This window comes from Pholcus phalangioides, unplaced genomic scaffold (genome assembly GCF_987345545.1).
Source record: "Pholcus phalangioides strain wild (caught in Gottingen) unplaced genomic scaffold, Ppha-v1.0 ptg000011l_1, whole genome shotgun sequence".
NCBI classification, from domain to species: Eukaryota; Metazoa; Arthropoda; class Arachnida; order Araneae; family Pholcidae; genus Pholcus; species Pholcus phalangioides.
In genome coordinates, this window is record NW_028301604.1 from 54,435,171 (window position 1) to 54,461,724 (window position 26,554).

General features: G+C 36.1%; 1 protein-coding gene and 1 non-coding gene across 6 annotated transcripts in view; both read left to right on the forward strand.

Annotated features, from left to right (window-relative positions):
- The window catches only part of LOC149080571 (rho family-interacting cell polarization regulator 2-like), a 185,943-nt gene that overhangs the window by 146,103 nt on the left and 13,286 nt on the right, over positions 1 to 26,554 (forward strand). For all 5 annotated transcript variants that reach the window (XM_089239709.1, XM_089239708.1, XM_089239707.1 and 2 more), the window contains 4 exons: positions 572 to 712; positions 9,312 to 9,358; positions 16,924 to 17,007; positions 22,723 to 22,816. In XM_089239709.1, coding sequence (XP_089095835.1) covers positions 572 to 712; positions 9,312 to 9,358; positions 16,924 to 17,007; positions 22,723 to 22,816 — 366 coding nt within the window. The remainder of the gene's footprint in view (positions 1 to 571; positions 713 to 9,311; positions 9,359 to 16,923; positions 17,008 to 22,722; positions 22,817 to 26,554) is intronic.
- TRNAE-CUC (transfer RNA glutamic acid (anticodon CUC)) lies at positions 12,486 to 12,557 on the forward strand. Its single transcript has one exon. It is a non-coding gene; the product is annotated as a tRNA-Glu (tRNA).

Here is a 26,554-nt window from a genome sequence, read left to right on the forward strand (position 1 = left end):
TGTTCATATGTTTGTGTAAATTTTGTCTTTTTTTGTTATTAAATGTGTATTAATCGTGTTTGTTCATCAAGAAATGATGCATTGTCAATTTGTGATGCACTACACCATTATGGGAGGTTCCAATATAGGAGAGAAAAATAGAAATAGAAAAGAAATATAAAAATAGAGAGAGAAAATTTTAATCAAAAGGTAATATTTCCATTAATTTTATTTCAAAGTGGAACATTTTTAAAATTCAAAGGTGGACAACTTGCTTGAATATTGATCAAAGAACATAATATTTAAATATTTTTCTACCATTCCTATATGCTGCCCGTTCAGCTATTTTCTACTTTTGTAAAGCAAACTTGTTTTTCCAGAATGAAATTTTTAATTCTACTCTAAATTTAGCAAATGTGGCAATGTTCTCTTTTGAAAATATGCTCTTCAATTAGAAAGAGTATTTAAATAACTTGCCCCCCTTTTATGCTTGAAGAAAACCTGTCTAAAAAACACTGGATTACTGAATAGACCAGATTATTGATAGTCTACTCTTATTTATTAAAAACTTTTTTTTTATCATTATATATAGTACACATACTGGAGCTTTTATGCAGCAGGCAAGCAGAAACAGCTTTTGGACTTTTAAAACAGTATGCACCTTTCAAAGAAGCTCTGTTAGATATATCCTGCCTACTTATTGAGGGCGAAGTTTATTTGAAGAGACTTTCTGGTAAGTTTCATATTTTTATTAATGTGTCCACCTGTTAATTTTTATATATTGATCATGTATCACTGTGTTGAGAGTGATCCCTGAGTTGTAGTTACTATAAGATAGTATAAACAGAGAGCCACATGATGAATGCAAATTTGTCTGTGTCATCGCATATGTATGGTATTGAACTTTATTTTGTATATATGATGACACATACACGAATCATTCAAGACTTTGCAACTTATTTCATCATGAATCAATAGCAACTGTGTTGATCTAGTCAGAGGCCTAACTAGAAACAATAATGTACTTTACCACCATGAGCAAACATCCATTTTTATATCCCACCTCATAATTTTAAACAAAGAAAGAATTCAGTGCCCCCTCCCGGTACTGAACCCAGGGCACTAGACCCATCTGTCCTCACTTAGTTGCAGCCCTGAATCCAGCTTAAAATGTTGTCAAAATGATTGATCCAACTTGAGCATTTTTGTTGAGGAGGGGATCAGACAGGAATTTTTTTTAAATATATATTTTGTTAATTTTTTTTATAATATTTTGTTTCTGAATAAAAGGAATTATAATACATTGAAGTGAGATGATGAAATATTGGTTATTATATTATCTTTTTCCATCTCCATCAAACTATAGTACCGAAACAAAATCATTTTTAAAAGATTGCTCATAGAAAATCATCAGTCACCAAATTTGTTTCTTCAGAAGTGAAGCATGTATTTATGAGAAACATAATATAACCATATTACAATGCTGACCGAGGATCCTGCTTGGGTTGGTTACAAAATCTTAATCCCCATGTTGCTCAGTGGAAAAAATTATGTTTGTAAAGTTGGAAGCTTGGATCAGAAGCAATTAAATGTGTGCATATTTAAGTCTTAAGCAATGTTTTGATTGGTTGTTTCCCGAAATTGAGTTATTTGATTGATGCATTCAAATCTTAAGATTCCTTTGCAAAATGAACTTGTCATGGTAATGCAGTCGGTGGACCAGATTTGCTATCATTGATTAATGTATTTTCAAAGTCAGGATATGTGATCCTTTATAAAATTCTAAGAACACCAAGACACGTTGTGAAAAACTCATACTTCGTTAAATTTCCCCATCTTTCCATGAATAATAAATCTCCCATCTATAAAAGTGTATTGATGCTATTGGGATATTATTTTGTGATTGATGTGCAAAAATGTTTTAATTCAGACGTAGAACAAAAATAAAACATATCCAAATTTCTCTTTTGCTCTAATTTTCATAATATTATCTAAAGCTCCATTTTCGGTGAATGTCTGTCAGACGAAATTTAAAATATGCCTCATCAGACTTACAAACTGCTATGGATTGCCACATTCAACTACCAAAGCTACAAGAAATACTCTTATATCTATGAAAATTGTGTTTTTCTCATTGTTTTTTAAAAATCAGATCCTTAAAAATGAATACATCACTATAATTTTTTTATTTCTTATATTCCATTGATCTTTACTCACCACTACTAAACTGCATATGCACTTCATAAATATTTCTAAGGGAACTTTTGATGAATTGGTGCATGCTAGTCCGTGTCTCTCTGTGCTCCAAACATGTTTATGATGTCAAAGTGCTGTCATGTGTTTTCCATATTAGAAGGGCATCTTTACTGACTGACTATGGCATAGTTATAAATTACAATATGTGTATGATTGACCACTGTGAGATGGCTGATTCTTGCATTGCATCGTGATGCACAAAATGACCACCATGATGATCAATTCTACTTGTCTGTTTTAGGTAAAGCAATTGTGAGATACCAGTCTATGTAACTACACAGTTTCACAATCTCCATTGGTTGACTTTAGTGCTGAACCCCCCCCCCCCAAAATATATTACTAATGAGAAGCTCCTATCTAATGTTTGTATTAGGGTTTCCAAATTCCTGACATTTTGGAGCCTTCAGGAACGAAAAATCGCATTTCCCGAGAATTTTGAAAATCATTTATTTACAGTGGAGCCCCATTTATATGACTCTAATTTATAATACAGGTAATTCTGACCAGTGGTTCTTTTTACAGCCTTTTCAAAGGAACTTTAATTATAATCACCCTGATATTTCACCTGAATATACATGAAGCAATGGGATTTTGTCTGGGAAAAGAAAAAAAATAGTTCAAAAACTGACCAATAAATGGCGCTGTACTCGGCATTGCTTCATGTATTACGTCGTATCATTTACGTCGAAAATCCCATTGCTTCATGTATATTCAGGTGAACTACCAGGTCATTCTGACAAGTGGTTCTTTTTTTACAGCCTTTTCAAAAACGAACTTTATAATCACCCTGTATCTTCTAATTTATACGTTTATTTTTGGGGCTCAATTATTCTCTATAATTTTTAATGTTAAAATGGTTCATTTATGTACCACATAACTTCAACTACATAACGTTTTCACTCTGACTTGAATCCCAAATTTTGGCAAAAGTGTCATTTCACTCAAATGATGTACGTGGGAATTTTTTGAAATGTCACTTAACATATCGTGTATATAAAACACTGCAATTAGACAAATGCATTTAATACACCTTAGATTTTGGTTTATAACCTTTAACACCAAATGACAAAATATGATATTAAAATTTTTCTATGATACAGTCAATAGATTTTTAGAAATCATGTTTCAAACTCAAGTAAAATATCAGATATAGCATTCTCCATAAAACACCTTTAAAATTTTCATTCGCAGATTACTTGATGTAAAAATGCATCTCTAAAGTGGACGTAACTTTGGTTCTGAGCATCATATAAAAAACACTGGGCCTGGTTTAAAATAACAAAAGATGAGGCTTTAATAAAAAAATAAAAATTAAAAAAAAAAGAAATTTTCTTCCAAAATGAGGATTTAAACGTAGTCGGATATCTTAACTTTTATTGATTTAAAATGTTTTTTCAATGTTATTAATTTAAAATTTCTTTGGGAGAGAATTTTCCTATAGTTAACAAATGACATTTTACTTTTTTTAAATTTTTCTCATTTTGAATATTCTAAGTCTGTATGCCGGAGGTAAAAGGCACAATGTCCATTTTCGCCAATATTGAGATAATGCTATTAATTTGCAGTGCTTCCATCACACTACACATAGGTATGGGAGTGTTAAATCCTTTTTCAATAAATAGCAGATATATATTAAAACAAACAAACTCCATAGAGAGACATACTGTATTAAAAAAAATTCTTTAAACGACTCCTGTAAAATTTCTCTTTTGTGACATGGTTCCCAGACCTACATGATACAGAAACTCAGACTGAGCAAAGAAATATATATATATATTGCCCTTTCCATAGCATTAATTCCACATATGCTTGCCACTATAATATTTTCATAACTATGCTGATCAAATTTTACACATCCCTTTGATGAAAATAATTATTAATACTTTTTTCGCACAAAATAAGAATTAGAAAATTTCTCTCTAGAACCCCCTGCACTATTAGCACCTCCTCAAAGGCATTGATTCGTTTTTTGTTTTTCCATGCAATCACAAGTCATGGTAAAAAAAATTTACAGTGTTCATTTTTGACCATTAAAGACCATTGGCTAAGCTCCTTAAAAAATGTAGCGCTCTCCAGAATATTCCCTCAATGGCAGAGAGTACCCTTCCATCTCTCTTCTTCTCTTTACAAAGGTTTGAGAGTTGTTTATTCTCCCACTTGTATAATAGTGTTTTCGGCATTTAAAAAGCCAACAAGAGTCACCCCACTTTAAAAAAAAGTAAATTAAAAATACCCAAATCACTCTTTCTCGCCTAAGTCGGAGTGTTGCTTCGGACCTTTGTCCAACATTTTCATCCGGTACTGATCTTTATTCTTGACGATTGCTGAAAAAACAGGGTATTGTTATATCAGGGTTATATAATGTATAGCTCCTGGGAATCCTTCTGTTTTCTTTCCGGCTTCTCTACTTACAATTGCGAAATACTTTGTCATTGTGATACGGATGCGGGAAGTAAAATTAATCGAAAAAATCATGAAAGGCAGTAACCTGCTATGTGGCTTTCTAAAACATAATCCTTCTTTTCAGATGTTATCTCATGTTCATCTGTGGTGTTCCTCAAACCGAGTCATAAAATGAAAGAGAAAAGAGGGACTTTTTTTCAGCTTTAATGTATAGTTATATACATTAAAGCCGGTTAGGCCCTTTGTATAGTTCTGCTAAAATATCTAGTTTTGCCATCTAGCCACTATGCGGTTGTATGGTTATCCTCACCAGTTTGTGATCATGGCAATTTCTCAGTGCAAAAATACGGATTTGGTGAACGGGCGCCTCAAGGAAAAAAAAAATTCTACCCATGCTGAACCTATTTTTAGTGCTGCTGACCAAATTTTTTTGATCGACAAAGCTTTTTTATTCCTTTAAACTCGGATTTGGCACCCCTCAGAGCGGCGCCCAATATGGCTGCATGGTCCACCCCCTGCATTGGTGGAGGGGGCATGCTACTGTCTGGTCTTAACAATAGTCAAAAGAAAAAATTTGTACTTGCTTATTTTACTTAACTTCTGTGAGGTATCTATTATATATAAATGTCTTACCTTTCCAAAACATGTTGGAGAGAATGAAATGTTGGCACTTTCTCTTCTTGTTACTCTCACTCCCTCTCGTACAGAGAATTGTTCTCTATCTGCAATTGAAATGATTGCTGGGATGTTGCTTAACATTGTATCACTAACAGAACTATCAACTCTGGGTGATGAATGGGTTGCACTATAATGCAAAGAATTGCAAATGGTGACATAGATTAAGAGGATAGATATAGGGCAGACATTTGAACTTTGTAACCTTGAAAAACAGCCCAAAGTTTAAAATTTTGCCAGTTTTGGTGGAGGCTCTTTTATCTTTAGCAAATGGTAATGCAGACAGTATCAGAGAGTTCAGTTAAAAGTCTTCGTGAACAGTGAGAAATATGTCCATATAATGCATTAATGGAATAAGACAAATCTTAAAATAATAAATCTTATGTTCAAAGGTATGAAAAATTAAAAAAAATTGTCATTGAGATGCTGGACTTCTGAAAGCGACTCGTGATTTGTATTGAAAATATTTTAATAGGTTTCGGGCTGAGAAAACAGCAGAAAAAAAAACTATTTTTAATCTATTAACATGTTATTATGTTGAAAAATTGTTTAAGTAAATAAGGTATTTATATTTTTCCCTTTTTTTTTTTTTTGCATTTTGTTTTTAAATTTAATCATTTCTTCAAATTCTGTAAGGAGATAACTTTTTTCACACGAACCCTTATTATATTGTGCACTTTTTTGCTGTAGCTGGATGAATGAGGTTTTCATGTTTAAGCAGCAGAAATTCTTGCTGCCTAGGCTTTCAGTATGCATGGTGTATAATTTGAAAAAAGTCAATAATTTTATTAATTTTTTAAAATTTTTATAATTTTTATGTCATTTCAGTAATGCATGCTTTAGCAGTGATAGATAAGATAGTTCAGAAAAAATTTAAATATACTTCAATTTGTGAAGGAAATTTATTTAGAATTATCCGTTCCAACCATTTTTGGCAAAAATGTTAGCATTTCGTAGAAAAATTACTCCTTATATTGCAGATATAGTTCTTTTTAGTTCTCCTCCATTTTTAAAATTTCTGCTCCAAAAATGGAAGTTTGCTACTCCAAAATGAATGAGGGACACTTGCATCCCTGGCATTGTCCTCCTTCCCCAAAAAATTTGTATTATTACTATAGGTGGAGGTGGAAAATGTGCCCCCATTCACTATACGTGCCCTTGGTGATCTGCCCCGTCCTCCATTCTGTTCGAAGAGCCTGTATCCACTTATGGTTGCGACAATTGTACAACTTACACTCTGGAGTTACTGATCTTCAGGTGATCCATTTCTTAGTTTACTGAACCTATCATTTCAGTGTTACAGCCAGTGTATTACAGTTCAGTGTATGGATTAAGTAATCATTCCTTTTGAAGACTGTTGTATTAGAGAGTCTTCCTAAATCTAAAACCTGGAAAAGCATTATGAAATCAACGTTAATGCAGTATAAATCTCAATTACTATATAGAATGATGTCTTCAATCACTCAATTATGCTCTGATCCTACCACACAGAATTCAAAAACATGTAGTACATGCATTAACCATGGACGTCAAAAGCTTAACCTTATGCATTGATAAATCCATGATGGAAGCTCTTTGGAAATGAGACACAGAAGTTCTTGAAGTAATTTTTCAAGGACATTGACTCCAATATCACAGGTATTGAAGAACTTACTGACAATGAAATCATCAATTCAATTCTCTTGGTCATCTGGAGAGGAAAAAGAATCAAGTCACAAGAGACTATTGAGAGACCTAAGCCGAGATACACCACTAAATGTTTATTGTTCTGGATGATGTCTCACGAGTCCTTGAAATGATCAGAGGATAAAGCAATCTTCAGGACGTCACAGGTTTATTCACAGAAAACAGCTATTTACAATTTTTCACAAATAAGAATCTCACATTGAGGATAAAGCAAAAACAACTCACTGACTGATCTTTTGATCGCATCATTTTTATAGACTCGTCGAACGTTCGAGAAGTAGAAGATTCCAGCATCACTCGTAGTTGTCGAAGAGTGCCACTTCAGGACAGGGGCAGACTTTAGCTAGAATGTTCTCGAACAATATAGAGTGATTTCTTTCTTCTTTTCCCTTGTGGCTTTGTTAACTTGAGGGGTCGTCAACTAATTATGCCACCAATATTTTTCGTAACATTATTGACAATTCATTATCATACAATTTTGTTAGAATTTTGTACACCATTAATTCCATGTAATCTTGACTAAAAGTACCAAAATACAACAATCAAGTAAATAAAAGAAATGGTAAAATAACTAATCATTTTTACTCTACAATTTTCCCAGTATGTCATGTTTGTAAAAACGAGTGTTGATTGTATTGTAAAACTTGAATTGCATCAAGTTCACAAAACATTTTTGGTTTTATTTAACTGCTGATTGTTCCAAAAAATACCATAATTAGGGCCCGGAAACTTAGGCACTAAAAATTGTCAAAATAGGCAGACATATAATCACTAAAAATACCTGAAATAGGCACTAAAAAAGGCATAATTTATGGAAGGAAGGAAATATAACTAAAAACTAAGGTATTAACCCCCTATTAATGGCGACTTCGATTTTTTTTAAAAACAAAAAATAATGAGTGGAACCACTTACGCCATTTATTGGCAAAGAAAAACTTAAAATTTAGAATGGCAAATTTTCTTACCAACCGGCGTTAATGGGTTAAAGGTCCAAAAACTAGATGAAAAGTTACAGGTTTCACTTGCTCTGTATACTGTTTCAATTAGAGTTTATAATAACTGCATTATTATCCAAGTTGAATTGTTTTCAAGCCCAAAATAAAGAATTTGAGATCCCTCGGGTCAATTCCATAGCCACTATTGTTAGATGCGGAGCCCAAAGATGAAATTATCTAGGGGGGGGAGACACTCCTTTGAGTTGTGAATAATTTTCGTTTATTTCATGTATTATTTGTAATAATCACTATTTCTATAGTTGAAACATACATAACTACCTTGTTCTATTGTTGCAAAAAAATTATTTTTTTTATATTCCCACATATGCGGGACTCCTCCAAGCATGGCACTCTGTGTACTCACGTCTGTCGCACACCCCTGAGGGCAACTGTGGTCAATTTAATTTAGTACCAAAAATGTGTACATAAAACAAATAGCCATGGTTGTTTGCACTGCATTTATGGTGTAAAAAAACAAAAAACCTGGGCCCCCAGAGCTCTGTCTTTTCCTACCCTGACAGTCATCGGTCAGCTATACATATATAATGCAGTCTGATGCCTGAGCGAGGCATATAATGTGAAGCATGTGGAGGGGCAAAAATTTCTTATTTTCCTCTTCTTTTCTAACTTGTCTGCATTTATCTGAAACACAATGTCTAACACCCATAGCCCCCACAAGGGTGGGGCTACAGACTGGGGGCCCAGAATGATTCTTATAATTTTTTGTTTTTTTTGTTTTTTCATGCAATACATTCACTACTTTGGGCCAGTGAAACATCTGACAAGGGGGCCTGCGAAAGATTCCAGCCCAGGATGTGTAGGCCATGCTAATATCATCTGGTCAGAGCAGAGTTAACTCGTGGCAACACATAATTCCGTATATCTCAGATCACTTATTCACATTTAAATAGTGATGGGGTGTGGGGGGGAGACTTTCTGATGAAAATTAATGCTTAGAGTTGGAAAAAAAATTTTAAAAGCATTTCTTTTGTTCTCAATGCTCAAAATATTCAATTTTGGCATATTATGACCTCTGAAATGAACCAATAAACTTAAAACACTGCGAAAATAGGAATTTATGGCAGGTAAAAGTTCAAAAGGGAATTTTTACAGAAAAGCTTGAAAGTAGGCAAAAAAAGCATTAATGACATTTTGCCTGAACGTCCTGGACTCTAAATATATTCTTCAAACACTTAATGCTTGATATTTTTATATGTTCTCGAAATAATAAAAAAAATGTTTTTACATAAAAATTATATTCTAATGTTCATTTTGTTCATTGCATGAACTAAAGTATAGAAAAATTTACTTTTCCAGAAAATTATCTGAAAGAGATATCTATTGACACCTTCAGCAAAAAGAAGGTATTTATATAGACCATTTTGGTGCTTTTTAATTCAACTATGCATGTTCACATGTAATTTTAATAGTGTTGATATGAATAACTGAATATTAGGTTATTCCAGATATTTATTTTTATTTTTTTGGTCCTACCCAGTAAGCAGAATATGATCAACATTTTTGATGTTATGTTAATCAGTTTTAAATGATTTGTTCTGCTCTGCTACTTTCCTCTATTTTTCTTGAAGTCGCATAATTTCATCTTTTGAATATGTGTGGGTTCCGGAAGCAAAATTGCTGAATTGCATTATGATTTTCATGCACAAACTGTCTATAAATAAAAGAGAAGCATTTTCATTTTATATATAATGAAAAAAATATTGTATTAATATAAATACAGTCGAACCTCGCTATAGTGAACTCTAGGTTATAGTGAACTTTTTCAGTGGTACCAACTGAACACGTATTTAACTAATGTTATTTTAAACGCTTATAGTGAACTGAAAAAAATGAAAGTCTGCTTATAGTGAACTAAAATGTGTCTTCCGCAGAATTTTTTTTTCCAGTTTTTCAAAGGTAAGTTTACACATATAAGGATTCCAAACGACAGCATTCCTTGACTTTTGTATCGAATCTCACTTTTTCATCCTCCCTGCCGTTTCTAGGAATCGGCCACTGATCCACTACAAGACTCCACTCTTTTCAAACCACCTTTTGAAAAATGGGAACAAAAGTGGAACTTACCTAGAGGTAAGATCTTACGTGTATCAAGCTTTTTTTCCCTCCCAATACAAGTTCTGTGCTGCAACCGATGGATGGATCAAAGCATTATTCGCAGCCTCAAATCTCACTACAGGAAGCAGTTTGTTATGTGTATTTTGGAAAGGTATGATGAACAGCGAGTATAACATCTCTCTTTTGGAAGCAATCGTTTTGATGGAGAAGTCTTGGAGACAAGTAACAGATGCAACAATTCGTAACTGCTTTCGACGCATGGGTCTTTCCAAGAATGTATTGGAGTGAGGTAGAGACAGTATTGTGGATGACGGAGATGAAAATTTACCAATCGCTATATGGCTGGAACAGCAATGTGTAAATCTTTTTCCAAAATGAAATTGAACACTTCAAATCTTATGATAAGAGGTGTATACTTCAGATATTCCTACCGATGATATTGTATTTGAAATAAAGCAAAGAACAAAAATTCCCTACCCTCAGAAGAAGAAAGTGAAATGTCAACACCTTCAATCTCTGAAGTGAAAGGGCTAAAAACATTCTGAATGTTTTTTTCTACGGAAAATGTGGACAAAAAACTTAGGACTCATTCCTAATCGTCGATAAGAAAATTGATGAAATTTACTTAAAATCGAAATGTATTCAATCAAAAATAACAAATTTTTTCCATAGGATGTAAAAATAAAAGTAAGTAATACTACTTCAAAATTCTTCCTTTCTAATATTTGATTGTCTATTTAAGAAAGTAATAATTTATTAGTAAATTGTGTGTTATCGGAGTGAATGTTTCCAACAAAACCACCATCAAATGCTAAGAAATATCAATGTTTCAACAAATTTGGTTATAGTGAACTTTTTATTGGGTCTGCAGACGGTTCACTATAACAGGGTTTGACTGTAGTTTTTCTTATCCAAAATTGCTGCCTTTACATTCTACTTGATGCTAAAAATCTGTCAAGTTGTTTACGTTTTGTGTCCATGTCACTCGATTGTGTCTTGATTTTGTATCAATAGATTCAGAGGTGGTTGAGAAGACCCCACTGTTTTATTCCTTTGTTATATGTAGATGTCGTCTAACACCACTATGAGAATAACTTTTTGAATGTCATTTTTTGGAATCGATCTAGTGCAGCAAATTTGAATACCACAAAGGAAAAAAAATTAACCCTTTCTGAGAACTTTTTCTAGTTCTTATCTGTCTCCCTATTCAGTGACATGACTTTGATCACCCAGTCATATGTGAACAGTGTTAAGGGTGGTTTATGCTCTGCACACTATTGTTGGACAAAGTGAAAGATAAAGAAAAAGAAATATTTAAATTATATTATTGTGCCTAAAACCCTTGAAAAAACATACTTTTCAGTCAATTCTTTATGCCGAAAAAATAACCGGCTTCCGAAAAGCCATTAAAAAAAAGCCCCACCTCTAGTTTTCACATAAATAAGTTAATCGCTGGCACACAAACAAACGTCATTGTGTATGCAGTCAGCACCCAACCTGTCTGCTGCCACTCCCCTATAGATAAGAGTTTAAAAAAACAAGTGTTCATGCGGTTTTTTTTTCCAGATGCAATCAGAGCTGGTAGTTCTCTTTGTATAATCTTATAATCTTTATGCATCAGCATATGAATACCTTTTCAGATCAATTGGATTTTCTGTTCATATGGAACACTATCAGGTTGGAAACTTTTTTAATAGGATGACAGGCTAATGCTACATATATGGTTGCTGTTATCTGGTAAGACAGTTTCAAAATTTGCTCCCCGGGTGACAGGGTATACAAGACAAATAGCCTACAATCTTTACTGAATAGATAAAGGATGTGGAAGTTTTGGTTTTGTGGATACTTTTCTTCTCTTTTTAGCACACAGATTCAGTAGAACAACAGTGAGGGCAGAGCTGCAACTAAGGGGGGGAGCAGGCTGGTCTGGTGCCCCGGGCGTTGAACCAGAAGGGGGGTGCCAAATTCACCTTTTAACTACCACTTCTACATTGCAAGGGGCGCCAAATGCTGGCTTGTCCCGGATGACCAAAGTATCTAGTTGCGGCCCTGAGTGATCGAGTAAAAGGAATGTGAGGAAGGAACATGCTGTAAGAAAGTACATGCTGTAAAGAAAGAACAGATTCCGGGCAATACAAATTAAGGAATTGATCGGATGATCTGGTATTTAGAGTCCTGGATAAAATACAGTGAAACCTTGATATACATAATGATACCAGACCAAGAGAAAATGTCCGTGTACAGGAGTTATATCATTATATCAAGAAGGTATATCGTTATATTATCCCCAAGCTAGAAACTCTGGTTCTCATTGCAGTTTCTAGCTCCCATTGAGGCCGATTCAGAATGACTTTGGAATATCCTCTTCACAGACGAATCACATTTTCACTTAGATGGTGCAGTCAATATTCACAATCCCACATGGTCTAGTGGTCAAGATATCTGGCTCTCACCCAGGAGGCCTGGGTTTGATTCCCGGCGTGGGAAGCATTTTTTCTACAGGAATATGGGCGAGGTGCATGTAGGTTTAGCAGTAGTAGTCAATAGTCACAACTGCCGAGTTTGGGAACCAGAAAATCTGCATGCTATCTGAGGGGTTCCATTGCATTCACCAAAAGTTACAGTATGGTGTGGATTTACTGCATCATTTATTCTCGGTCCCTACTTCTACGAGGAGTTACGTTCTACAGGTACAGTGACATGTTTGATCACCAGGAAGTGATATGCATTGCTGTTACAAAACGAAATTGTTCTGGCTCTGCAAGCGTATCACTGCCTTGAAGACATAATCTTTATGCAAGATGTAATAACACACTTCTGTAAAACACATTTTACAAAAGAGCGTGCACCAGCCCGCACTTCCCTAATCTATGGCCTCCCCGATCCCTGGATCTTAATCCATGCGATTTTTTGGCTTTGTGGGTATTTGAAACGTCTGGTATGTCATGACAATCCAAGAACTTTACCTGACCTTAGAAGCAGCATTTCACGCCATGTGCTGAACATTTCCTCATACACACTTCGGTCATATAAAAGAAATCCTCCTAAAAAAATATTTTTATAGAGGGGTTTATCATAGTAAAGGATACAGTTGTATCAAGTGAAGTTTATACACTATAGGTTATTCCAAACAAGATTTGAAAAAATACCACTGTAGAGGGATTTATCTTTATATTGAATGTCATTGTAGAGAGGTTTCATTGTAATATGCATCTGTTTTTTGGACATTGTAAATAAATTGATTATATGATTTTTTTGTGACATTAAAAACTTATTTTGACACGCTTTCTCTGAAATGTGTTTTTTCGGTCATACGATCTCTATTTGAGGGTCACGGCTACTTTTTTGCGGAACACAGAGTGGCCATCTTAGAGGAGTTTCACTGTATATTCAGGTCACTTTTATGCACAATTTTTTGAAAAAGACACTTATACCGCATAAGATTTACCATCCGAATGTACCTTGAGGTTAGAAAATGTGGTAAGGATGAAAAATTCGGCTAATATAGAACTGATATGTTATTTTAGAAAAGAAAAAAATATATTTAGCCTTCCCCCCCCCCCCCATTTTTTTGTGTGATTTTTTTTTTTTTAAACTAGGTTAAAACCTACATAGTTTGAACAAAATAACCCTGATATTTATGCATATACATATATTGTAGCACAACAGGTTTATAAAACTTTTTTGGCATACTGATGTGCTTTGGGAGATTCCCAGAGGGCTGACTCAATAAAAACGGGTTTAGCATAACATAATTCAGATCATAAGTTTCCAACTGATTTTCCAATAGAGCTTTTCTGATGTTTTACAGTATCAAAAGCAGTTAAAAATAGTTTCTGGTGAAAGACAAGGATCTGTATTGGGGAAATATTAATGTTTGCTTAGGTTTTGAGGAAAAGTTATGTAATCAAAAATGAAGGGATCTGTGTATGCATTAAAATCTTTACCTCTGGTCTAGCTATTAAAATAACATCCAGTCTGCAAGTTCCTGCTTCACAAAGTTTGGTACTTGGCCAAGGTAAGAGCGGAATATCAAGTTCGGGATATCTATAGACATACCTGCACTGGTTATTTAGGCTCAATTTGAAATGGGACTTGTCACTGCAAACAATTGAACATCAATAAGAAAATTTCCGTGATGATGAAATAACACCACTGCAATTACATGTTTGATGATTCATACTGTCAGTGATGAACACAATGAGCATAAACTTAGGGATTCTGGTGTTCACATGTTTGAACACTGTTAGTAATGAATCTAGAAATGCACAATGCTGTATTGCTTTTCTCACAATTCTTATACATATCTTTCTGCTAAAATCTGCAGTACACAGAACTCATTCTTGCTAGCATTCTCTAGTTGCCATATTGCTTCAATTAAAATTCTTTTTAATTTCTGTTTTGTCCATCTAGCTTCATGTACTCTACACAAGGCCAGATTAATCATTAAACAAAATAAGCATGTGCTTAGGGCATCAAGACAAAAGGGGCAGCACAAAAAGTTGCCAAAATTTTTTTTTATATACAATTTTTTTCCAGCATCAAGCATCCACCAAATAATCCTAAAACTTTTGATTGATTGTATAGTTGAAGATATTCATGAAAAGGATGGCACAAATACAGAGAAACTGATAATATTGCAAACTCTATAAATCATGTTAATGCTGAGTTTTTGGAATGAGATTTTATGCAATTTCTATAATGTTAGCTTGAGTTATTTTAACAGTATCATGGGGACCCTTTGACAAACTGATTTTTCTGAGGGGACCCTCTCTAACAGCTGAAACTTCATGCTTACCAATTTGGATACTAACTCTCGCAAATTGTAAACAGATCTATTTGTCACAAGGTTCTAGGGTTGTGTCCGGTGAAACCCACACATTAATAAAACAAATTATCATTCCCAACCAATTACAAAAATGACAAATTTAAGAGTAAGCCAAGTTCTACAGAATAACAATGTGAACTTAAAAATGCTCAAATCTTTGAGTCATTAGCAGATCAACTGCATGGTTTCAGGGATTTTATCTTATAGTTAATTATTGTTACCCATGCAAGACAGTTTCGGTGCCTCTCTGGCTTATAAGTTGCATCAGTGAAATAACCCTGAAAACTCGCTGCTGCATTCCCAGACAGATGAAATACATCAAATATTGTTGCCTGGTAGTCCAGTGGTTAGGGAGCTAGTCTCTGATTTTACAAGTCTGGGTTCGAATCCCAGATCTTCTATGTCTACTAACACTAACAAATTTCCTGGACAGATCTTATGGATCTCTTGGGAGTGTGTGAGGATCATGTTTAAAAAAATCACAGGTTTCTCTGCAAATCATTCAGTCCAGTACTCTCATAGTTAGAAATTTTGCATAAAAACATTTAAATTTTTTTTTGTTTTGTTTTGCTTCTGCATAGGCTACACAGCCTTGAGCCACCCTTTTGTGGTTCAATCTAGAACTCTTAAAATATAGATATGAAGATGCTTTAGTTCGATCTACTCTAGAAGTAAAATAAATGCTAACAGATTGCAACTCGAAAATGCATCTAAAAGAACAGGTACCAATGATTATGATTCACCGAAAATAATGTAATATCAGCCATGCCAATATTCAGTGGTTGCTTTTGAAGCCAGTTTGTGAAATCCTAACAAGCAGTTAATAGAAGAAAATATTTAAAAAAAAATTTTAAATATTTTCTTCTATTAACTCAAAAATTTTTTGAAAAAAAATCTAAAAATTTAATGTTCTTTTTTGGAAATGTGAAAAATTCCAAAAACTTTCAAAGATGTCCCAAAAATAAACAAAAATGATCCAAGAGATGTAAATCATTGATAATAAGTTGAAAATCTCCTGTTTTTTTTTTCTATGTCTGTGCTTAAAAGTATTCAAATCATATAATTTCTGCCCATAGGCGTACACAGAATTTTCTCAGGGGGGGGTTTAAATTTTTTTCCTTCTCAACGGGAGGTTTACATGTTTTCCGGCAAAATAACTATAATCTCTGCTTGGGGGGGGGGGGTTAGAAACGCAAAATTCCCCCCTCTGCATATGCCAATGATTCTGCCTTAGATTAGTTACCTCTGAAATATAAAATTTCATTTAATGTTTTTTCTTTCACAGATTCAATATCAATATATACTTTTAGGGGGGGGGGGCACCAAAACCATTCAAGTGCTTCATGGTTCAATTCATGGCCTTCAAATATTTTAATCCGGCCCTGACTGGTGTCGTCTTTATTATATTGTTTGAGTGGCTGCTAATTTACCTTAGAAATATTATTTAAAGTTTACTGAACATTTCTTACTTTAGAGCAGTATTCATTCCTTATTCAGACAATCATCATGCTTATTCCAAATTCACTACAGCTCAGGTTACTTACTGATTGAATTGTAGTTTTTTTTCACAATTTCTGGTAAAGTTTTATTACCATTGAATAACTTTTCAGGAAGGGTGGGTCAGTTTTATTAAATTGAAAATTATAAATTGATATATCCAGTGAAAGTCTTAGTGTGTTTACTTCTGCAATGAACTTTGAGAAATTAATTACTTTTCATTGCTGATTTGATGTGTTTATACAAATAATTATTTCAACATCATTAAAGAATTTAATTTTTTTTTTAATGTGATAGAGGTGTAATATAATAGGCTCTAGATGTTTTGGTATGTAAGTTTTTTCAAAATGTTTATTAATAATAATTGATCTCCAAATATTATCATTTTCGTTTAATCGATCATTTCAGAATCATTTATGTTTTAAATTTGTTTATTCAAAGCAGTTTTGAGGTTCTGAGTGCTTACATATTTTAATACCCAGTTTCAATGACCTCTAAAATTTAGAAAATTAAATTTTTTTATCGCAGGCTATCAAGTCGTTCCTTGAAGGCTTAGAATCTGAAGAAAGAAGAATCAGACATGGATCTTGTGCTGCTCTCCGCATTATAAATGTAAGTATGAATTATTAATAAGTAAGTAAATATAAAAATTTACAATATTATTATATATTTTTCAATACCTGTATTACATTACAAATAAATTTTCCACTTACAAATTTCCTATGAAAATGTACTGCTTGTTATGTTATTGCATGGCGAAATCTGACATTGCTGTATTTTTCCTGATACCATGGTGATTGTTGTTGTTATTAGCAAAATTCTGATTTCTGAACAAATAAGGTTCTCTAAGCTTTCTAGCTTGTTTAAAAAAAATCTGGTTTATATTTTTTCTACAAATCGACCAAGCATAATGTTGTAGAAAAAAAAAACTCAGGGTGTCTACCAACGCAGGAAAGTCACAGAATGAGAAAAAGGTTACAGAAGTCCTGAAAGTCACAAAATTTGAGTGACGGTCACAGATTTTTTTGATACTCCAGAGATCTTCCCCCCCCCCCCCATAAAATCTAGGCTTTGGATAAAGCTGTTGCATTCAATATTTCTTTTCTTCTCTCTCAGGTTTTATTCATTCTTTTTTTTTGCCCCAGAGGAATGGTGAGTAGCAACAGAAAAGAGCAATGCCAATATGTAGCCACCCTACATTGGAGCAGACATTATATGGGTGGGGCAAAAAAGCTATTTAGACTGGATGAACAAAAAAGAACTTTTCTTTCTTTGTCTGGACCTTTGAACATCTGTAATATAAAAGCAGTGTTCTCAGGATCATGTGATAATTCCTAGAGGAGGAGGGAGGACTGTAATAGACCATGGCAGTAGGGAGTCTGTAGTGATTGAAAATGGAATAATCTATTTAATTTACTTTAATTAACAAAAACAAACCACGAAAAAACACTACAAACACATGGCACGGACATAACCCATGCAAGCAACAACGTGCCAAAACCACAACAAAAAACCAAGCGTCATATCATGACAGCTTTGACTTCTCTCCAAAACAACGAGGAAAAATATTACATCCGAACGGCTTTGACTTCTCTAAAATATTTACAGGATAGCCCCTATAGTAGTCCCCAGCACAGCGAGATGATACACAAAGTGTATTAATTTTGATACTTCAAGTTAAATTTTACTTTGCGCCCAGATCTAGTCACCACCTGAGATTTCACATTGGAATCACTTGTCAAGTCCTTGGCAGGAGTACAGTCAGCTATTGGAGATGAGGTAGCGGTTGGCAGATCAGTGTCTTTCACCACATATGCAGGCTTGACACAATCAATATTCACTGTCACCGTACGACCTCGTACAATAATTTTGAAAACTTCATCCCCACGAGAGACAACTTGATGTGGAGCAGTGTATGGAGGCTGAAGGCTTCGACGAAGAGCATCAGTCCGCAAGAAAACATGAGAGCATGTCTTTAGGTCTTTACTGACGAAGACTGTTGTTGATCCATGCGCCTGATTTAAAGTAGGACACAAGTTCTGCACAGCTTATCGCAACCTACCAATGAAAGTTGCTGGATCTGGACTGTCATTGAAAGACGTCAAGAATTCTCCTGGCAGGCGAATTGGAACCCCATATAGCATTTCTGCTGCTGTAGCCTGGATATCTTCTTTCCAAGCAGCCTAGCAGAATGGAAGGGAGAATTTCACTTCAGCATGAGCCATGATTGCAGATTTTAGTTGCCTGTGAAATCTTTCCACCTGCCCATTAGCAGCTGGGTGATAAGGAGATGTGCGATGACGGATAGTACCAAGCCAGGGGACCAGAGCAGAGAAGAGTGATGATTCGAACTGGACCCCTTGGTCTGATGTTAACCAAAGTAGAGGGCCAAAACGAGCAACCCAGCTGGTGTAAAAAACTTCTGCCACTGTGTTGGTGGAACTGTCCACCAGAGGTACAGCTTCTGGCCATTTAGAAAAATGGTCGATCATAGTGAGACACTACCGGAACCCTTCGGAGGGAGGAAGCGGTCCTACCAAGTCAATATGTACATGCTCAAACCTGAAACTACATGGTTGAAAAATGCCAGGCTTGCTCTTGGTGTGTCTGGAGACTTTTGACTTCTGGCAATTGATGCATTTGCGAGCCCAAGAAGAAATATCACTACTTAATGAGGGCCACACATACCGTTGTTGTACCAGCTTGATTGAGGCTTCAACACCAGGATGAGAGAGACCGTGAAGCTTTTCAAATATGGGTCGACAAAAGTTGCGTGGGATGACTGAACAGATATGACCAGTAGATGTGTCACAAAAAAGATCCAATGGAGGATCGCCCACTGGGATGGCTTGAAATGTCAAAGAGGATGGAATGACGCCAGATATCAACTGTTGGAGTTCCTCATCTTCTGATTGTTGTTGCCATTTCCTTGAAGTCGAACATTGATGGTGTATTAATCGATGATATGTGCACTCTTGATAGTGCATAAGCCACTACATTGTCTGTGCCCTTGATATACCTGATGTCAGTAGTAAATTGTTTATACAAACAAATACAACGCCACAACAGGCAAATTGCCCAACGAGGTGGCTGACTTAAGAACATCATGGATCCCCGAGCCCTACCTACTACTGCTACACCACACATGCACCCCCCCCCCCCGCGAAACCCCCCAACGAATCGGTACATGCGGGAATGTGCGTGTACGTGTAGTGCAACCTGACGTAAAGTTTGTTTCTGTGTAATGCTTGTTATGTGTAGTGCTGTCATCAGCCCCCAGTTTTTCTAAATATGAGTGAAGTGTTATGATTGAATGATTTATCGTTGTAGGACTGTTGCTCTCTGTGGCGAGACTTTTTAACGGGGAGATCGGCTCGCATTTGCGCCTTGAAGTTGGGAACCACAGAAAACCAACTTCAGCCGACCACCACTGTGGGGTTCGAACCCGGATCCTCGCATCACGAGTCCGGCACTATAACCACTCGACCACCACAGCGGCTAATGTAGTCCAAGTGCCTCAGTTGGCTTGGAGAGCACTTGTCTTCTTTTTGTGTAAATGCATAGGAAAACGGTCGGTGATCAGTCAAAAGCACAAAACAGCGGCCTTCCACCATATGGCGGAAATATTTGATTGCCATTTACGCTGCTAACAGCTCTCTATCATATGCACTGTACTTTTGCTGAGCTGGAGATAATGTCTTGGAGTAAAATGCCAATGGTTGCCAATCTTTTCCTACCTGTTGCTGAAGCACAGCTCCCACAGCGGTGTCAGATGCATCAACCACAATAGCTAAGGCAGCTGTACGTGACTGATGGTATAATGTGGTTGCTTCAGCATGGTCATCCTTACACTTTTGGAATGCTTTGGTAGACTCGTCTGACCAATCGATAGGCCTTTTATCATTCTTTGTGGCACCCTTCAGGTAATTATTCAGCACTGCTTGAGATTGTGCAGCATGAGGAATGGAACGCCTATAGAAATTATTGATGGCCAGAAATCGATGCAGTTCCTTCAAGGTGTCTGGTTTAGGAAAGTTTATGATTGCTGAGACTTTGTCAGGAAGAGGTAAAATGCCTTTTGAATCTACAATGTGACCCAGGAATTTCACAGAGGCTTGACCAAGAACGCACTTGGAAGCATTGACAACAACACCAAATTCTTGAAACCTCTGGAAAACTTGTTTCAGATGGTCAATATGCTGACTTTCACTTTCTGAGGCCACTAAGACATCATCAAAATATGGTATACAAAAGTTCAATCCTCTGAGAACATAATGTATAAACCATTGAAAGGTTGCAGTCGCGTTGGATAGACCGAAAGGCATGAATACAAACTCAAAAGTCCAAATGGTGTTGTCACAGCAGTCTTTGGGATATCTTGCTCTTTTACTGGAATTTGGTGGAATGCCTTGGCTAAGTCAAGCGTGGAGAATATCTGTTTGCCTTCCAACATTTGTACGCAGTCTTGAATGTGTAGGACTGGATACCAGTCCGGCACCGTTACACTATTGAGCTTTTGATAATGGCGCCTGTCACCATTGCTTTTCTTTACCATGTGAAGTGGTGAGGCCCAACTGCTTTTTGATGGTCTGCATATTCCTAGCGCCGCAAGATATTCAAATTCTTGTTTAGCAGCCTTCAGCTTGTCTGCAGGTAATCGCCTTGGCTTCGCATAGACCGGTGGCCTCTTCGTCTCGGTGAAGTATTGCACATCATGTTGAACTTGTCGAGGACCCACAGAAGCTTCTGTTAGTGTTGGGAATTCTGCTAGCAGGCGGTGAAAGATCGAGTTTTCATCCATGGACTTCACTTGAATTTCTGGCGCAGTTGAGATTTGACCTTTTGATTGAAGTTGTGTTAAAGGATCAACCAAACATCCTTGTCGAACGTCAACTAACAGGCCAACATGACGTAGGAAATCTGCCCCAATAATGGGTTGTGAAATTTTTGCCACAATAAATGGCCGGTGAAATGTCCTTCATAGTCCTAGGCTCAACTTAAGCAGGTGTTGGCCATAGGTTCTAATGACAGTTCCATTTGCTGCAAAAAGCTGTAACTTTCCAGGCTGACGACTTGATCCTGCAGTTGTGGCAGGAATTACAGAGACATCTGCACCTATATCAATGAGGAACTTCACGGAAGATGATTGGTCAGACAGATATAAATGGAAGCACTCGAGTTTGCAGTCACTCTGAGCATCGAGTGATGGCCCAGCTAGTTTCCCTGCAGGTTGGAACTGCAAGGCTGGACACATTTGGTTGCTTTTTCTTTGAAACGCCAGTGGTGTCAACAGTGTTGGTAGTTTCTGTCACGACTTCTGGAACGCTGACGAGATCTGCTGCGATTTCTTGATTGGGATCGAGCACGCATTTCGAGACGCTCCAAACGGGAAGAAATATCCATTAGAATGGTCTGCATTTGTGAAGCTTCAGTTGACACCGCATGAACTGCAGTGGAGCTTTCCACAGCGGAAGTATGGCATCGGCCATTTTTGCCAATTTATCTAGGCTATCATTGGATATTGCTAATATTTGGTGAACATTTGTAGGCAGCCGCTGGAGGAAAAGAGACTTCAAAATATCACTCGCCCATTGCACAGCTTTACTTCACATTTCGAGGAGGAGACGTGATGGTTTCCGATCACCCAGTTGCAATCCAGAAATTAGGTCGCGCAACTGCTCTTTCTCTGAGTCCGCATACGGCAAGCACAAACAGTGTTTTAGCTTAGCGTAAGATGTTGCAGTGGGCGGGCTGGTGATAATGTCCCCGACAACATACAGCTTTTCTGGTTGCAAGGCAGATACGATGTGATGATACTTTGTCACCTCGGCTGTCACTCCTGCCAGGTGAAACTGACTTTCCATCTGTCTAAACCAGATCTCCGGATTGGCTCGTCAAAACGGTGGAGCTTTTACGGAAACATGGGCGATTTCTGCCGAACCAGTTGTATTTTGATCTGACATTTTTACCTGCTTATATTCTTTCGTTGCCTGCCCTCTTCACAATATAGGTCACCAGTTGTAGTGATTGACAATGGAGTAATCTATTTAATTTACTTTAATTAACAAAAACATATTTAATCCTCGTTGAATATTAGCCCGCCCTCACCTCACTTTGAATATAATTTTTGCTAGTTTTATGTTTGCGAAAAATGTTTCAAACAATATTTCAGTAGGATGTACAGCATAATTGTTTAATAATCTATAAGTTTTGGTACTTAAGGTTTTTTTGGCACTTATTTGGTATTCGGCTCCTCTCATAGAATTTTTTATATGCAGTTATTTTTTTCCCTTTTGATATTAAGTCCTTATTTTATTTCAATTAAAGGCTTTTGAATGCTGTGAACAGTTAGTGTATATGTCATATGCTGATGAAAGTCAACAAGTACGTCATGAGGCAAAAGTTGCTCTATTTACATTTGGTAAGCCACTTTTTTCTTTGCTGCTGTTTGTTATGATGACTGACCAATGAAAATGTAACACCATGAAGGATTAGTGATATTATAAACAATATTTATTAAACAAATAGACAAGGAACGAGAAAGATCATTAAAGCTCAAGCTTTGTTCAACTTGTCAAATGGGGAGGGTTCAGTTTTTATTTATGCAGCCATCGTGGGCAGTAATATTTGCTGTTACATACATCATCATGTAAAGAAAAATGCCATCATCTAGATTAGTGTCCTAACAGAAAGAATCTGGGTGAGTCAACTTTTTATCTTAACACCAAATTAAAGCTTTATAAAAATCCAAAAGAAGAAAAAATCTTTTAAGGAATTTCTTCCTGATTTCCAAGGATTTCCAGCCTGGTCGGCTGAATTGGTTTGGTTGAATTTGGAACTTGTTCTGCGTTGCCTACTACAACCAGGTTTTGGCTTTTGGGACACACATTTGGTCAATACATGTCTGACACTTCACTTTGACCTGCTCAAAGCAATAGCAATGCCTTTTACAGCCTGCCTTTTTGCTTTCAAATGAAGTACTGGAAGGTTTTCATCATGCAAAATGTGCAACAACTTCAGCAATTTTATTTTTAATGAAAACTAATCCAATATCTTTCCACATTTATGCTATAACGTTTGATATGATATTATGATATGCCATATAGATGCAATCTTTGAAATTTACATATAATCGAAAGTTTTTCTAAACTTTTAAGACAGCACAGCTATTTTTCAAAATTTTGAGTTTAAAAAATACAAAACTTATTTTCCTTGAGAATGACTAACATTTAAAGCAGGTTTCGGCATTCTGATCACAAGCAAAAAAAAATTTAATTTTTAACGATATCCATAGCGTAGTTAAAAATCGATAGTGTCTAAACTTTTGAGATGGACTGTATATATATATGTGTTTATATGTGTTTTATATTACTTTATGCATGTACTAGCATTACAGCATCAGATTATAGCTGCAAAATTATGAAAAAAATCTTGCTATGAGTTTGGTAGAGAAAACAATAATTTAACTCTTTCCGTACTATATCCGGCCGAGTCGGCCGAATAGGCATTTCACACTCTTTTATTCCGTGGGCGGGACACAGTGACGGATTGTTGACGGCTGCTACGCGGGGTTCTTGTTGGAGAAAGAGTATTATTTTACAACTACAAATACTTATGAAAGAATGACTATTGATAATGACAATACCTCAGATGAGCTTTGAGAAAGACGCGTGGTTACTATTTTTTGAAATTTCTGCAACATTCTGATTTTCATTGAAAGTTTATTTCGTTTTCTTTGAAACTAGTAAAAGATCTGTCATCTAGCTATAGGTTTGATTAGTAATGGAATAATTTCTTTCGTAGTACAATAGAAAAAAAAACCCATTAATTTTAATACATCAGAAAATTTTAATTTTTTTTTTGTAATTAAAAAATTAAAAAATTTTTATTTTCGGACATTTTTTTATGAAACACTCAATGAATGTCTAAATTCAGATGTACTGTACGTCGGACCCATTAGATTTTGAAGAATCAATGTCGAAAAACACAGTTAAATATTATTGTATTTGTGCATCACTGTCGTTATTGTTGATTAACTTACGTACAATTTCAAATGATTTCTAAACTAAGATTACAGAAGTTCGATCTTTCCATATTTTTTCTATCTGTTTGTGTTTTTCTAGCACACGAAAAAATAAGTTTCCGTCAAAAGTAATTAAATATCGGTAAAACTGAAAGAATTTTTTATTTTTGTGAATTTAGTTCGAATTCTATATTCCACACCCAACTGCAGTGGTTCTTAAACTTTTGTCACCTGTGGCCATGGCCCCCCACATCCTGGAGCAGGATGGGTAGGAACTCTTTCAGGTCTGCAGCACAGACTTTCACGGGCCTTCTTATGATCAATTTATGTGTGGAAAAAACAAAAAAATTAAGAATCACCCCGGACACCAGGGCTGGTGCCCTTCAATCTGCCCTTGGGGGGGGGGGGAAAGAGGTCATGCTTGTGCCCCCCTTGCCCTGTTCATAGTTCATGTGTGGCTCTCAAAATAGTTTGGTATAGATATTGTACATCCATAAAAGAACGACTTCGAAGCATAAATAGGCACACACATACACATCAGTATTTCCAGCTCATCGTGACGCCCCTCACAAAAGGTTGGCAACACCCCTAGGAGCCACAACGCACACTTTGAGAAACACCTCCCTGCCGGCTTAAAATTAGTGATAAGAAAACTAGAATAGATTTTGATAAACACCACTCCTTGTCTCCAACATTTTCAGCCACTGATTCACTTGACAGAGAGGTTGAGATGCTTGAAGAATTCACTATCACAAAGTGGACAATAAATGTATGAGAAGCTAAGTAAGGGCTTTTATACATGCGAGTTCCAAGAAAAATTTACCTGGTCTATACTATCCCAAAACATATATGCTTATAACAATAGCAGAATTTGGGTTGTGGCTCTCACCATCTGTTTGTTATCCTGTTGCTTTTTTGCGTGTTTGGACATCTGTTTTCATTTTTAGCTCTTGTTCTGTTTGTATCAAAACCAGCAGGGCCGGATTAAGGAAAATATTCGCCTCAGGGCAGGACTCTGTAAAATACAAATACAAATACAACGCCACAACAGGCAAATTGCCCAACGAGGTGGCTGACTTAAGAACATCATGTATCCCCGAGCCATTTTTGGAGGCCCTACCTACTACTGCTACACCACACATGCACCCCCCCCCCGCGGAACCCCCCAACGAATCGGTACATGCGGGAATGTGCGTGTACGTGTAGTGCAACCTGACGTAAAGTTTGTTTCTGTGTAATGCTTGTTATGTGTTGTCATCTGCCCCAGTTTTACTAACTATGAGTGAAGTGTTATGGTTGAATGATTTACCGTTGTAGGACTGTTGCTCTCTGTGGCGAGACTTTTTAACGGGGAGATTGGCTCGCATTTGCGCCTTGAAGTTGGGAACCACAGAAAACCAACTTCAGCCGACCACCACTGTGGGGTTCGAACCCGGATCCTCGCATCACGAGTCCGGCACTATAACCACTCGACCACCACAGCGGCGAAAGTGACAAAGAAAGACTTCTTGAAAATAGAAAGACTTATGGTGAAAAGATTCAGCTACAACATGATTTGAATGATTTCCTACTGCGATTGGAATTTGGGAGGTCCTTACTTATCTGAAAACACGGCATTTAAAATTCTTTTCAAAAAAGAGGATTTTTTTATCAATTCATAGATTGGAAGTGGAGAACTACGGCTCTGTGGGTACGTACACGTCGCTCTTTAGTAAATCTAAGAAAAGAATAATACAGTGTAGTTTACTTGCAAAAAAAAGAAAAAACTTTTTTTTGGCTCGTGAATAAGTTTTGAGTTATTATGAAGGACAGATTTGGGATTGAATCTTTATGAAGTAGATTAGTGGTGCACAAACCGTGAGTCGCAACGCCATGGGTGTCATGCAAATGAACTAGAGGGGGTTGCGAGAGATTCTACAAAATAGAAATTTCCAAATAAGAAATTCATTTTTATTTAAAATATGTCAAAAAACTAAAGAATGCCTTTGTTCAGCTGAGCTAATTACCATGCATCATACGATGCAATTTTATCAAATTCTACTTGCACAATTGGCTCCGTCATGTCAGAATCACAAATGTGCAGTGTCCTTGCAAAAAAAGAAATGTGGGAAATGGCATTTGAATGGTTACTCTATG